Raw genomic sequence first — 13976 nt, 5'->3', positions numbered from 1 at the left:
AATGCTACCTAATATAATGTTTACATACCCTACATTATTCATCTCATATGCATACGTATATACTGTACTCTATATCATCTACTGCATCCTTATGTAATACATGTATCACTAGCCACTTTAACTATGCCACTTTGTTTACATACTCATCTCATATGTATATACTGTACTCGATACCATCTACTGTATCTTGCCTATGCCGCTCTGTGCCATCACTCACTCATATATCTTTATGTACATATTCTTTATCCCCTTACACTTGTGTGTATAAGGTAGTATTTTGGAATTGTTAGCTAGATTACTTGTTGGCATTTCGCTACACTCGCATTAACATCTGCTAACCATGTGTATGTGACAAATTAAATTTGATTTGATAACGATTATTTAACCTGTCTCCACCCCTTCAACAGTAAGTAAAGCGGCACCAAACGTCATTTTCAACTGAGCGAGTACCACCAGGAGAGCAGCCTTATTTGCATCAATGATTTGTTTACCAACCAGAATGAGGAACGGTTGCCAGTCAGAGGTGACTCGTGAATGACCTGGGCATGGGATTTATTTTCCCAATAACAGCATTGGAACATTGCAATGAGAAAGCCTTACAATTCAACTAATGTCATGCATGCTTTTTGATTGGACCAAACAAATAACACTGAAAAAAAAAAAAAAAAAAAAAAAAAAAAACTCTTGTCCAGTCCATTTATAGTCAGAGTTAAGATGGACTCACCAGAAGTACCATAGCCGCTGGATGGAGAGGGCTCGGACACAGCATCGGGTCCCACAACAGTCCTCGTACGAGCGGCATCTGAAATGAGAACGCAAACACTTTGTCTAGTCACATCTAGAAACAGAGTGGAGTGAGTTATATACACTGAATGTACCAAACATTAAGAACACCTGCTCTTTCCATGACAGACTGACCAGGTGAAAGACATGATCCCTTATTGATGTCACCTGTTGAATCCAATTCAAAATCAGTGTAGATGAAGGTGGAGGAGTCAGGTTAAAGAAAGATTTGTAAGCTTTAAAACATGCATTGTGTATGTGTGCCATTCAGAGGGTGAATGGGCAAGACAAAAGATTTAAGTACCTTTGTATGCAGGGTATGGTAGTAGGTGCCAGGCGCACCGGTTTGAGTGTGTCAAGAATTGCAATGCTGCTGGGTTTTTCACGCTCAACAGTTTCCCACGTGTATCAAAAATGGTCCACCACCCAAAGCACATCCAGCTAACTTGACAAAACTGTGGAAAGCGTTAGAGTCAACATGGGCCAGCATCCCTGTGGAACGCTTTCAGTACCTTGTAGAGTCCCATGGGTTTCCCGGACAGAGTTTAAATTCTACTTAAATGAATCCAGAATAAAAAAATTGCTTAACTTAATTATTTAGATGAATTAGTTCTAGACTAGGGAGTCCCAGACTAAGGTATGTAAGGACTAACCAGTTAATCTTTGTGAAGCCTAACTAGATAATAATGTGCCCTTAGTGCAGACCTGAGGATATTTCAGAAACCAGGGACGGGAAACTAATACATAGCATTGTGTGGAATTGGAGGAAATCACCTAAACCAAAAAATAAAAACGTTAAAAAATGTCAGTGGCTTTGAAAAAAAAAATAACTCCTAAAAGAGAAGTGTGCCGAAGCATCCAATTATCGAAACATTTTGAAATAATAAAGTACTTTATAATAAATAAATAAAGTTTATGGGGACTGAATGCTTAAGTCTGCCAGGCTTTCTAGGACAGACCAGATACAATTTCAATTAGAACGGAGGTGTGAAGTGTGGAGGCCTTTGGGCCCAACAAGTGGCAAGAGTCTTTGAAGTCCCCTCTTGCTGTTCAAAGACCATCCATTGGCATTTTCTACAAGAAATCTGCCTCCAGAAATAAAAGCTTCTCCCAAGTGGGTGTGACACCTTCTCCTGCTGCTTGGATACCACCTGGCGATCTGTTCACCGTCTGCCCTAGCCCATCTCCCAGTCTGGTACAAGTACCCCCTCCCCCCCCACCACACACACGCACTGTTGGGGCAAGTGACTCTGAACTTACAATGGCCCCAGGACATTATGTATATATGCATTTTGCTATTTGCCTCATGACAACTGCTTGCTTTGTTGACTATGCTTTGTTGACTAACCCCAGGAGGCTGAAGAAATTTGGCTTGTCACCAAAAGCACTCACAAACTTCTACAGATGCACAATCGAGAGCATCCTGTCGGGCTGTATCACAGCCTGGTACGGCAACTGCTCCGCCCACAACCGTAAGGCTCTCCAGAGAGTAGTGAGGTCTGCACAACGCATCACCGGGGGCAAACTACCTGCCCTCCAGGACACCTACACCACCCGATGTCACAGGAAGGCCAAAAAGATCATCAAGGACAACAACCACCCGAGCCACTGCCTGTTTACCCCGCTATCATCCAGAAGGCGAGGTCAGTACAGGTGCATCAAAGCAGGGACTGAGAGACTGCAAAAAAGCTTCTATCTCAAGGCAATCAGACTGTTAAACAGACACCACTAACATTGAGTGGCTGCTGCCAACATACTGACTCAACTCCAGCCACTTTAATAATGGAAATTGATTGAAATGTATGTAAAATATATCACTAGCCACTTTAAACAATGCCACTTGATATAATGTTTACATAGCCTACATTACTCATCTCATATGTATATGTACATACTTATTTTCCACCACAATTTGCAAATAAATTCATTAAAAATCCTACAATGTGATTTTCTGGATTTTTTTTCTCATTTTGTCTGTCATAGTTGAAGTGTACCTATGATGAAAATTACAGGCCTCTCTCATCTTTTTAAGTGGGAGAACTTGCACAATTGGTGGCTGACTAAATACTTTTTTGCCCCAATGTATATACTGTACTCTATATCATCTACTGCATCTTGCCATCTTTATGTAATACATGTATCACTAGCCACTTTAAACTATGCCACTTTGTTTACATACCCTACATTACTCATCTCATATGTATATACTGTACTCGATACCATCTACTGCATCTTGCCTATGCCGTTCTGTACCATCACTCATTCATTTATCTTTATGTACATATTCTTTATCCCTTTACACTTGTGTGTATAAGGTAGTAGTTGTGGAATTGTTAGGTTAGATTACTCGTTGGTTATTACTGCATTGTCGGAACTAGAAGCACAAGCATTTCGCTACACTTGCATTAACTTCTGCTAACCATGTGTATGTGACAAATAAAAATAGATTTGATTTGAACGTACTTTGGTGTGGAAAGTGCAAATCAATCCAAGAACAACAGCAAAGGACCTTGTGAAGATGCTGGAGGAAAAAGGTACAAAAGTATCTATATCCACAGTAAAACGAGTCCGATATCAACATTACTTGAAAGGCCACTGAGCAAGGAAGGAGCAACTCCAAAACTCCAAAACCGCCATAAAAAAACCAGACTATGGTTTACAACTGCACATGGGGACAAAGATCGTACTTTTTGGAGAAATGTCCTCTGGTCTGATAAAACAAAAATAGAACTGTTTGGCCAAAATGACCATCGTTATGTTTTGAGGAAAAAGAGGGAGGCTTGCAAGCTGAAGAACACCATCCCAACCGTGAAGCACGGGGGTGGCAACATCATGTTGTGGGTTGTGCCTTGCCTCAGGAGGGGCTGGTGCACTTCACAAAATAGATGGCATCATGAGGTAGGACAATTATGCGGATATATTGAAGCAACATCTCCAGACATTAGTCAGGAAGTTAAAGCTTGGTCGCAAATCGGTCTTCCAAATGGACAATGACCCCAAGCATACTTCCAAAGTTGTGGCAAAATGGCTTAAGGACAACAAAGTCAAATCAAATCAAATTTTATTTGTCACATTCACATGGTTAGCAGATGTTAATGTGAGTGTAGCGAAATGCCTGTGCTTCTAGTTCCGACAATGCAGTAATAACCAACGAGTAATCTAACTAACAATTCCAAAACTACTACCTTATACACACAAGTGTAAAGGGATAAAGAATATGTACATAAAGATATGTGAATGAGTGATGGTACAGAACGGCATAGGCAAGATGCAGTAGATGGTATCGAGTACAGTATATACATATGAGATGAGTATGTAAACAAAGTGGCATAGTTTAAAGTGGCTAGTGATGCATGTATTACATAAAGATGCAGTAGATGATATAGAGTACAGTATATACGTAGACATATGAGATGAATAATGTAGGGTATGTAAACATTATATTAAGTAGCATTGTTTAAAGTGGCTAGTGATATATTTTACATCAATTCCCATTATTAAAGTGGCTGGAGTTGAGTCAGTGTGTTGGCAGCAGCCACTCAATGTTAGTGGTGGCTGTTTAACAGTCTGATGGCCTTGAGATAGAAGCTGTTTTTCAGTCTCTCGGTCCCAGCTTTGATGCACCTGTACTGACCTCGCCTTCTGGATGATAGCGGGGTGAACAGGCAGTGGCTCGGGTGGTTGTTGTCCTTGATGATCTTTATGGCCTTCCTGTGACATCGGGTGGTGTAGGTGTCCTGGAGGGCAGGTAGTTTGCCCCCGGTGATGCGTTGTGCAGACCTCACTACCCTCTGGAGAGCCTTACGGTTGTGGGCGGAGCAGTTGCCGTACCAGGCGGTGATACAGCCCGACAGGATGCTCTCGATTGTGCATCTGTAGAAGTTTGTGAGTGCTTTTGGTGACAAGCCGAATTTCTTCAGCCTCCTGAGGTTGAAGAGGCGCTGCTGCGCCTTCTTCACGATGCTGTCTGTGTGGGTGGACCAATTCAGTTTGTCTGTGATGTGTACGCCGAGGAACTTTAAACTTACTACCCTCTCCACTGCTGTTCCATCGATGTGGATAGGGGGGTGTTCCCTCTGCTGTTTCCTGAAGTCCACAATCATCTCCTTAGTTTTGTTGACGTTGAGTGTGAGGTTATTTTCCTGACACCACACTCCGAGGGCCCTCACCTCCTCCCTGTAGGCCGTCTCGTCGTTGTTGGTAATCAAGCCTACCACTTTTGTGTCGTCCGCAAACTTGATGATTGAGTTGGAGGCGTGCGTAGCCACGCAGTCGTGGGTGAACAGGGAGTACAGGAGAGGGTTCAGAACGCACCCTTGTGGGGCCCCAGTGTTGAGGATCAGCGGGGTGGAGATGTTGTTACCTACCCTCACCACCTGGGGGCGGCCCGTCAGGAAGTCCAGTATCCAGTTGCACAGGGCGGGGTCGAGACCCAGGGTCTCGAGCTTGATGACGAGTTTGGATGGTACTATGGTGTTAAATGCTGAGCTGTAGTCGATGAACAGCATTCTCACATAGGTATTCATCTTGTCCAGATGGGTTAGGGCAGTGTGCAGTGTGGTTGAGATTGCATCGTCTGTGGACCTATTTGGGCAGTAAGCAAATTGGAGTGGGTCTAGGGTGTCAGGTAGGGTGGAGGTGATATGGTCCTTGACTAGTCTCTCAAAGCACTTCATGATGACGGAAGTGAGTGCTACGGGGCGGTAGTCGTTTAGCTCAGAAAACCTTAGCTTTCTTGGGAACAGGAACAATGGTGGCCCTCTTGAAGCAGTTGGGAACAGCAGACTGGGATAGGGATTGATTGAATATGTCCGTAAACACACCAGCCAGCTGGTTTGCGCATGCTCTGAGGGCACGGCTGGGGATGCCGTCTGGGCCTGCAGCCTTGCGAGGGTTGACACGTTTAAATGTTTTACTCACCTCGGCTGCAGTGAAGGAGAGTCCGCATGTTTTGGTTGCGGGCCGTGTCAGTGGCACTGTATTGTCCTCAAAGCGGGCAAAAAAGTGATTTAGTCTGCCTGGGAGCAAGGCATCCTGGTCCGTGACTGGGCTAGTTTTCTTTTTGTAATCCGTGATTGACTGTAGCCGTTGAATTGAGATTCTACTTTGTCTCTATATTGACGCTTAGCTTGTTTGATTGCCTTGCGGAGGGAATAGCTACACTGTTTGTATTTGGTCATGTTTCCGGTCACCTTGCCCTGATTAAAAGCAGTGGTTCGCACTTTCAGTTTCACGCAAATGCTGCCATCAATGCTGCCATCAATCCACGGTTTCTGGTTTGGGAATGTTTGGAGTGGCCATCACAAAGCCCAGACCTAAATCCTGTAGAAAATGTGTGGGCAGAACTGAAAAAGCATGTGCGAGCAGGGAGGCCTAAAAACCTGACTCAGTTACACCAGCTCTGTCAGGAGGAATGGGCCAAAATTCACCCAACTTGTAGAAGGCTACCCAAAACGATTGACCCAAGTTAAACAATTTAAAGACAATGCTACCAAATACTAATTGAGTGAATGTAAACCTCTGACCCACTGGGAATGTGATGAAAGAAAGAAATCATTCTCTCTACTATTATTCTGACATTTCACAGTATTAAAATAAAGTGGTGATCCTAACTGACCTAAGACGAATAATTTTTACTCTGATTAAATGTCAGGAATTGTGAAAAACTGAGTTTTAATATACAGTGCCTTGCGAAAGTATTCGGCCCCCTTGAACTTTGCGATCTTTTGCCACATTTCAGGCTTCAAACATAAAGATATAAAACTGTATTTTTTTGTGAAGAATCAACAACAAGTGGGACACAATCATGAAGTGGAACGACATTTATTGGATATTTCAAACTTTTTTAACAAATCAAAAACTGAAAAATTGGGCGTGCAAAATTATTCAGCCCCTTTACTTTCAGTGCAGCAAACTCTCTCCAGAAGTTCAGTGAGGATCTCTGAATGATCCAATGTTGACCTAAATGACTAATGATGATAAATACAATCCACCTGTGTGTAATCAAGTCTCCGTATAAATGCACCTGCACTGTGATATTCTCAGAGGTCCGTTAAAAGCGCAGAGAGCATCACGAAGAACAAGGAACGCACCAGGCAGGTCCGAGATACTGTTGTGAAGAAGTTTAAAGCCGGATTTGGATACAAAAATATTTCCCAAGCTTTAAACATCCCAAGGAGCACTGTGCAAGCGATAATATTGAAATGGAAGGAGTATCAGACCACTGCAAATCTACCAAGACCTGGCCGTCCCTCTAAACTTTCAGCTCATACAAGGAGAAGACTGATCAGAGATGCAGCCAAGAGGCCCATGATCACTCTGGATGAACTGCAGAGATCTACAGCTGAGGTGGGAGACTCTGTCCATAGGACAACAATCAGTCGTATATTGCACAAATCTGGCCTTTCATGGAAGAGTGGCAAGAAGAAAGCCATTTCTTAAAGATATCCATAAAAAGTGTCGTTTAAAGTTTGCCACAAGCCACCTGGGAGACACACCAAACATGTGGAAGAAGGTGCTCTGGTCAGATGAAACCAAAATTGAACTTTTTGCCAACAATGCAAAACGTTATGTTTGGCGTAAAAGCAACACAGCTGAACACACCATCCCCACTGTCAAACATGGTGGTGGCAGCATCATGGTTTGGGCCTGCTTTTCTTCAGCAGGGACAGGGAAGATGGTTAGAATTGATGGGAAGATGGATGGAGCCAAATACAGGACCATTCTGGAAGAGAACCTGATGGAGTCTGCAAAAGACCTGAGACTGGGACGGAGATTTGTCTTCCAACAAGACAATGATCCAAAACATAAAGCAAAATCTACAATGGAATGGTTAAAAAATAAACATATCCAGGTGTTAGAATGGCCAAGTCAAAGTCCAGACCTGAATCCAATCGAGAATCTGTGGAAAGAACTGAAAACTGCTGTTCACAAATGCTCTCCATCCAACCTCACTGAGCTTGAGCTGTTTTGCAAGGAGGAACAGTCTCTCGATGTGCAAAACTGATAGAGACATACCCCAAGCGACTTACAGCTGTAATCGCAGAAAAAGGTGGCGCTACAAAGTATTAACTTAAGGGGGCTGAATAATTTTGCACGCCCAATTTTTCAGTTTTTGATTTGTTAAAAAAGTTTGAAATATCCAATAAATGTCGTTCCACTTCATGATTGTGTCCCACTTGTTGTTGATTATTCACAAAAAAATACAGTTTTATATCTTTATGTTTGAAGCCTGAAATGTGGCAAAAGGTCGCAAAGTTCAAGGGGGCCGAATACTTTCGCACTGTACTGTATTTGGCTAAGGTGTATATAAGCTTCCATCTTCAACTGTTCAGTATATGCAGATGATACAGTCATACCCTGCTGGCCCCTCCACGGATGTTGTGTTAAATGCTCTACAACAAAGCTTTCTTTGTGTCCAAAAAGCTTTCTCTGCCCTTAACCTTGTTCTGAACACCTCCAAAACAAAGGTAATGTGGTTTCGTGAGAATAATGCCCCACTTCGCACAGGTGTGATTACTACCCCTGTGGATTTAGAGCTTGAGTCACCCCATACAATTACTTGGGAGTATGGCTAGACGGTATACTGTCCTTCTCTCAGCACATATCAAAGCTGCAGGTTAAATTAAATCTAGACTTGGTTTCCTCTATCAAAATCGCTCCTCTTTCCCCGCAGCTGCCAAAATAACCTTGATTCAGATGACCATCCTACCCATGCTAGATTACGGAGACATCATTTATAGATTGGCAGGTAAGGGTGCTCTCGAGCGGCCTGATGTTCTTTACCATTTGCCCATCAGATTTGCTACCAATACTCCTTATAGGACACATCACTGCACTCTTTACTCCTCTGTAAAATGGTCATCTATGTATACCCAGCGCAAGACACACTGGTGGATGTTAATTTATAAAACTCTCTTAAAACTTCTTAAGGCTAGGGGGCAGTATCCAGAAGTTTGGATGACTGAGGTGCTCAAAGTAGTTTACTCAGGCCCAGAAGATAGGATATGCATATGCATGCTAGTATTGGATATAAAACACTCTAAAGTTTCTAAAACTGTTAAAATAATGTCTGTGAATATAACAGAACTGATTTGGCAGGCGAAACCCAGAGGAAAATACATCCATTACATTTTTTTGCGGTCATTGAATTTTCCAATGCTTTTCTATGGGGAAGCCAAATTATTAGGACCCAGATTGCAGTTCCTATGGCTTCCACTAGATGTCAACAGTCTTTTGAAATTGTTCCATTTTTTTTAAACAAAGAAGTAGTCGTATTCTTTCTAAGTGTCACTCAGGTGGACTCTAGTCTTTTGGTGCGCGTGAATGAGAGCGCGCTCCTTGTTGTTTTCCTCCGGTATTGGATATGCTGGCTGCTTTGCATGATGTATTGTTGTCTCTACCTTCTTGCCCTTTGTGCTGTTGTCTGTGCCCAATAATGTTTGTACCATGTTTTGTGCTGCTACCATGTTGTGTTGCTACCATGCTGTCATGTTGTGTTGCTACCATGCTGTGTTGTCGTCTTAGGTCGCTCTTTATGTAGTGTTGTTGGCTCTCTTGTCTGTTCTTATATATATATATATATATATAGATTTTAAGTGAATCCCAGTCCCTATCCGCGCAGGAGGCCTTTTGCCTTTTGGTAGGCCATCATTATAAATAAGAATCTGTTCTTAACTGACTTGCCTAGTTAAATAAAAGGTTAAATAAAGGTTAAATAAATAGAACAAACAGCATGATTCCTCAACAGAAAACAAGAAAATTAATGCCTGGACCACCATTTTGTAATGCATTCAACTCAAATGAAAAAGCAGTACCAATGTTCTTCATGTTAAGTTGGCTATGAAGGAGGAGAGAAACATGAAGAAGCAGCAGCAGTAGTACCAATGTGCTTCTCAAACTAGCACCAGTCCGGGGGTCCCCATATTTCCATTTGTCAATTAAAAACCTTGTTACCAATCCATGGCTATTCATTGCTTCAATCACTTGAACCATCTGTTGTGAGAAGTACTGCATCTCTGCTGGCTAGTCCATTTTGTCATTGTCTGTCTCAGCAGCCATGCTGTTTGAGGTCAATGTGAAGCCATGCTGTTTGAGGTCAACGCAGCATGTCCTTGGTTGAAAGCCCTATTACCACCATCACCAAGTATGATTCCACTATGTTGTCCTCCTTCAAGCTGAGCATACAAAGAGTTTTAGAAAATCCTTGAGTCATGATTTGCACCTTTCCAACATGAAACAACGTTGGAGAACTGAACACTGGTAGGGCATACACTTTGTACATTTGAGAACCAGATGTTTACAGCATCTGCTGTAGAAGGACACTTGATGGGACTATGACATCCATATGTACAGCCATGCTGTTTGAGGTCAATGTGAAGACATGCTGTTTGAGGTCAATGTGAAGCCATGCTGTTTGAGGTCAATGTGAAGACATGCTGTTTGAGGTCAATGTGAAGCCATGCTGTTTGAGGTCAATGTGAAGACATGCTGTTTGAGGTTAATGTGAAGACATGCTGTTTGAGGTCAATGTGAAGCCATGCTGTTTGAGGTCAATGTGAAGCCATGCTGTTTGAGGTCAATGTGAAGACATGCTGTTTGAGGTCAATGTGAAGCCATGCTGTGTGAGGTCAATGTGAAGCCATGCTGTTTGAGGTCAATGTGAAGACATGCTGTTTGAAGTCAATGTGAAGCCATGCTGTTTGAGGTCAATGTGAAGCCATGCTGTGTGAGGTCAATGTGAAGCCATGCTGTTTGAGGTCAATGTAAAGCCATGCTGTTTGAGGTCAACGCAGCATGTCCTTGGTTGAAAGCCCTATAACCACCATCACCAAGTATGATTCCACTATGTTGTCCTCCTTCAATCTGCTGTAGAAGGACACTTGATGGGACTATGACAGCCAGTAACTCCAGGGACGTTCTCATAGTCATCGAACTCTACCTTGTAGTTGGCTTGGGCAGCATCAGGAACTTGATGTACACTGAACAAAAATATAAAAAACGCAATATGTGAAAATCTTGGTCCCATGTTTCAGGAGCCGAAATCAAAAAAAAGATCCCAGACATTTTCCATTCGCTCAAATTTTGTGCACATCATTTGTGCACAACAATCCATCCACCTGACAGGTGTGGCATATCAAGTAGCTGATTAAACAGCCTGATCATTACAGAGGTGTGCCTTGTGCTGGGGACAATAAAAGGCCACTAAAAATGTGCAGTTTTGTCAAACAACACAATGCCACGTCTCAAGTTGAGGGAGCGTGCAATTGGAATGCTGACTGCAGGAATGTCCACCATAGCTGTTGCCAGAGAATTGACAGTTCACGTCACTCTTTTGAGTATTTGTCAGTACATCCAACTGGCCTCACAACTGTAGAACACACGTAACCACGCCAGCCCAGAACCTCCACATCCGGCTTCACCTGCGTGAAAAATAATGAAACTGGGTTTGCACAAACAAAGAATTTCTGCACAAACTGTCAGAAACAGTCTTGTCGTCTCCACCAGGGTCTTGACCTGACTGTAGTTTGTGTCACGAACTGACTCAATTCATGGAAGCTGAACAATCACTCAGTTCTTCCATGGTCTGCAAACTCGGACATGTCACCCATTGAACATGTTTGGGATGCTCTGGATTGATGTGTACAACAGCGTGTTCTAGTTATCGCCAATATCGAGCAACTTCAAACAGATATTGAAGAGGAGTGGGACAACATTCAACAATCAACAGTCTGATCAACTCTATGCGAAGGAGATGTGTCGCGCTGCATGAGGCAAACGGTGTTCACACCAGATACTGACTGGTTTTCTGATCCACGCCCCTACCTTTTTTAAATGTATCTGTGACTAAACAGATGCATATCTGTATTCCTAGTCATGTGGAATCCACAGATTAGGGCCTAAATGTCATTTCAACTGACTTGATTTCCTTAAATGAACTGTAACTCTTTGTGGACTATTCTGCATACAGGTTGGTTAAATTATAAATAACAAATAATAATAATAACACATCTCCTGTTTCATGATGGAAGGTTCCAGGTGATCAGAATGTCGGGAAGAAGGGATGGGACTTCCCCTAAGGACAGAGTCAGGTGATCAGAATGTCGGGAAGAAGGGATGGGACTTCCCCCTAAGACAGAGTCAGGTGATCAGAACATGTCGGGAAGAAGGGATGGGACTTCCCCCTAAGACAGAGTCAGGTGATCAGTACATGTTGGGAAGAAGGGATGGGACTTCCCCCTAAGACAGAGTCAGGTGATCAGTACATGTCGGGAAGAAGGGATGGGACTTCCCCCTAAGACAGAGTCAGGTGATCAGAACATGTCGGGAAGAAGGGATGGGACTTCCCCCTAAGACAGAGTCAGGTGATCAGTACATGTCGGGAAGAAGGGATGGGACTTCCCCCTAAGACAGAGTCAGGTGATCAGAACATGTTGGGAAGAAGGGATGGTACCTCCCCCTAAGACAGAGTCAGGTGATCAGAACATGTTGGGAAGAAGGGATGGGACCTCCCCCTAAAACAGAGTCAGGTGATCAGAACATGTTGGGAAGAAGGGATGGGACTTCCCCCTAAAACAGAGTCAGGTGATCAGAATATGTTGGGAAGAAGGGATGGGACTTCCCCCTAAAACAGAGTCAGGTGATCAGTACATTGTGGGGAAGAAGGGATGGGACTTCCCCCTAAGACAGAGTCAGGTGATCAGTACATGTTGGGAAGAAGGGATGGGACTTCCCCCTAAGACAGAGTCAGGTGATCAGAACATGTCGGGAAGAAGGGATGGGACTTCCCCCTAAGACAGAGTCAGGTGATCAGAATGTCAGGAAGAAGGGATGGGACTTCCCCCTAAGACAGAGTCAGGTGATCAGAATGTCGGGAAGAAGGGATGGGACCTCCCCCTAAGACAGAGTCAGGTGATCAGAACATGTCGGGAAGAAGGGATGGGACCTCCCCCTAAGACAGAGTCAGGTGATCAGAATGTCGGGAAGAAGGGATGGGACCTCCCCCTAAGACAGAGTCAGGTGATCAGAATGTCGGGAAGAAGGGATGGGACTTCCCCCTAAAACAGAGTCAGGTGATCAGAACATGTCGGGAAGAAGGGATGGGACTTCCCCCTAAGACAGAGTCAGGTGATCAGAACATGTCGGGAAGAAGGGATGGGACTTCCCCCAGAGACAGAGTCAGGTGATCAGAACATGTCGGGAAGAAGGGATGGGACTTCCCCCTAAAACAGAGTCAGGTGATCAGAACATGTCGGGAAGAAGGGATGGGACCTCCCCCTAAGACAGAGTCAGACGAAAGCCTTGGCTCAAAAGCAAACAAATTACGTCAGCTCCATTTTCATTGCATGGAAAAAAACGGTCAAGGAAATTTGATTTCATCAAAAATGATTTGGTGGGTTGCTCCGGTCTCTAACCGTCCTTCTGTCTGGTCTCGGTGGTGCTCTGAGATCATCATTGAAATAGTCCAGGTAATCCAGTTTCTCTCATTGTCAAGGTCAACCTGGGGGCAAACATCCATTCATCTGAAATTAAACCCGCCTTTGGCCAGATTTAATTTAAAACCTTCATTTAGCTCTAGACAAACTAATTGGCCTCTTGGAATTCAGATTTATAATCCAGACTAGTGCAAGTCTGAGACTATATTAAACCATGTCTGGAAAATGACATTTCAGTTCAAGTGCAAAACCGCCCTTCAATGTACGGTGTACCCAAATCATTATTGTAATTTCTTATTTCCATTTCATCTCTATTTTGACCAGGCAGGTTCAGTGTCGCACCTCAGAATTACAGACAAGGTTCTGCATACAGCTCATGTAATGCATTAGACAGGGGCTGCATAAACATCTTGTATTTTTTTGCATTATCATTCTGAGATTCGTTTGTGTTAACTAACCCCCCCAGGCCCGGTGTCGATTCCTCCACACAGCAGCATGTAATGGAGTCAGACAGCGAGGCGGCAGCACAGTCAGCACAGTCTCCTGATGCTAAACTTCTACACTCCACCCAATTAGCCCTGCTGACCGTGGATGGCGTTTTACAATGTCACGGCTGTCTGGGGAAAGAGCTGGCAACAAAAGTACTGCGGCGAGGGACTACGCCACGATGTCCCCACAGCTGATTGACAACAAAGGAGATGAGGAGGTAAAAGGTCACGTGTGAAGGGTCAGTACAGGGACATATTTCACCATCGATTC

At 43.6% G+C, this 13976-nt stretch overlaps 1 protein-coding gene across 2 annotated transcripts in view; it reads right to left on the bottom strand.

Moving 5' to 3' along the window:
• Positions 1-13976, bottom strand: part of LOC110535203 (WW domain binding protein VOPP1) — an 87025-nt gene that overhangs the window by 36427 nt on the left and 36622 nt on the right. For both annotated transcript variants that reach the window (XM_090189263.1, XM_090189262.1), the window contains exon 3: positions 725-802. In XM_090189263.1, coding sequence (XP_090045389.1) covers positions 725-802 — 78 coding nt within the window. The remainder of the gene's footprint in view (positions 1-724; positions 803-13976) is intronic.

The sequence above is a fragment of the Oncorhynchus mykiss genome, chromosome 11 (assembly GCF_057628025.1).
Source record: "Oncorhynchus mykiss isolate SJ-2025 chromosome 11, ASM5762802v1, whole genome shotgun sequence".
NCBI classification, from domain to species: domain Eukaryota; kingdom Metazoa; phylum Chordata; class Actinopteri; order Salmoniformes; family Salmonidae; genus Oncorhynchus; species Oncorhynchus mykiss.
Note: the sequence above shows the minus strand (reverse complement) of the source record. Positions and strands in the feature narration are given on the sequence as shown.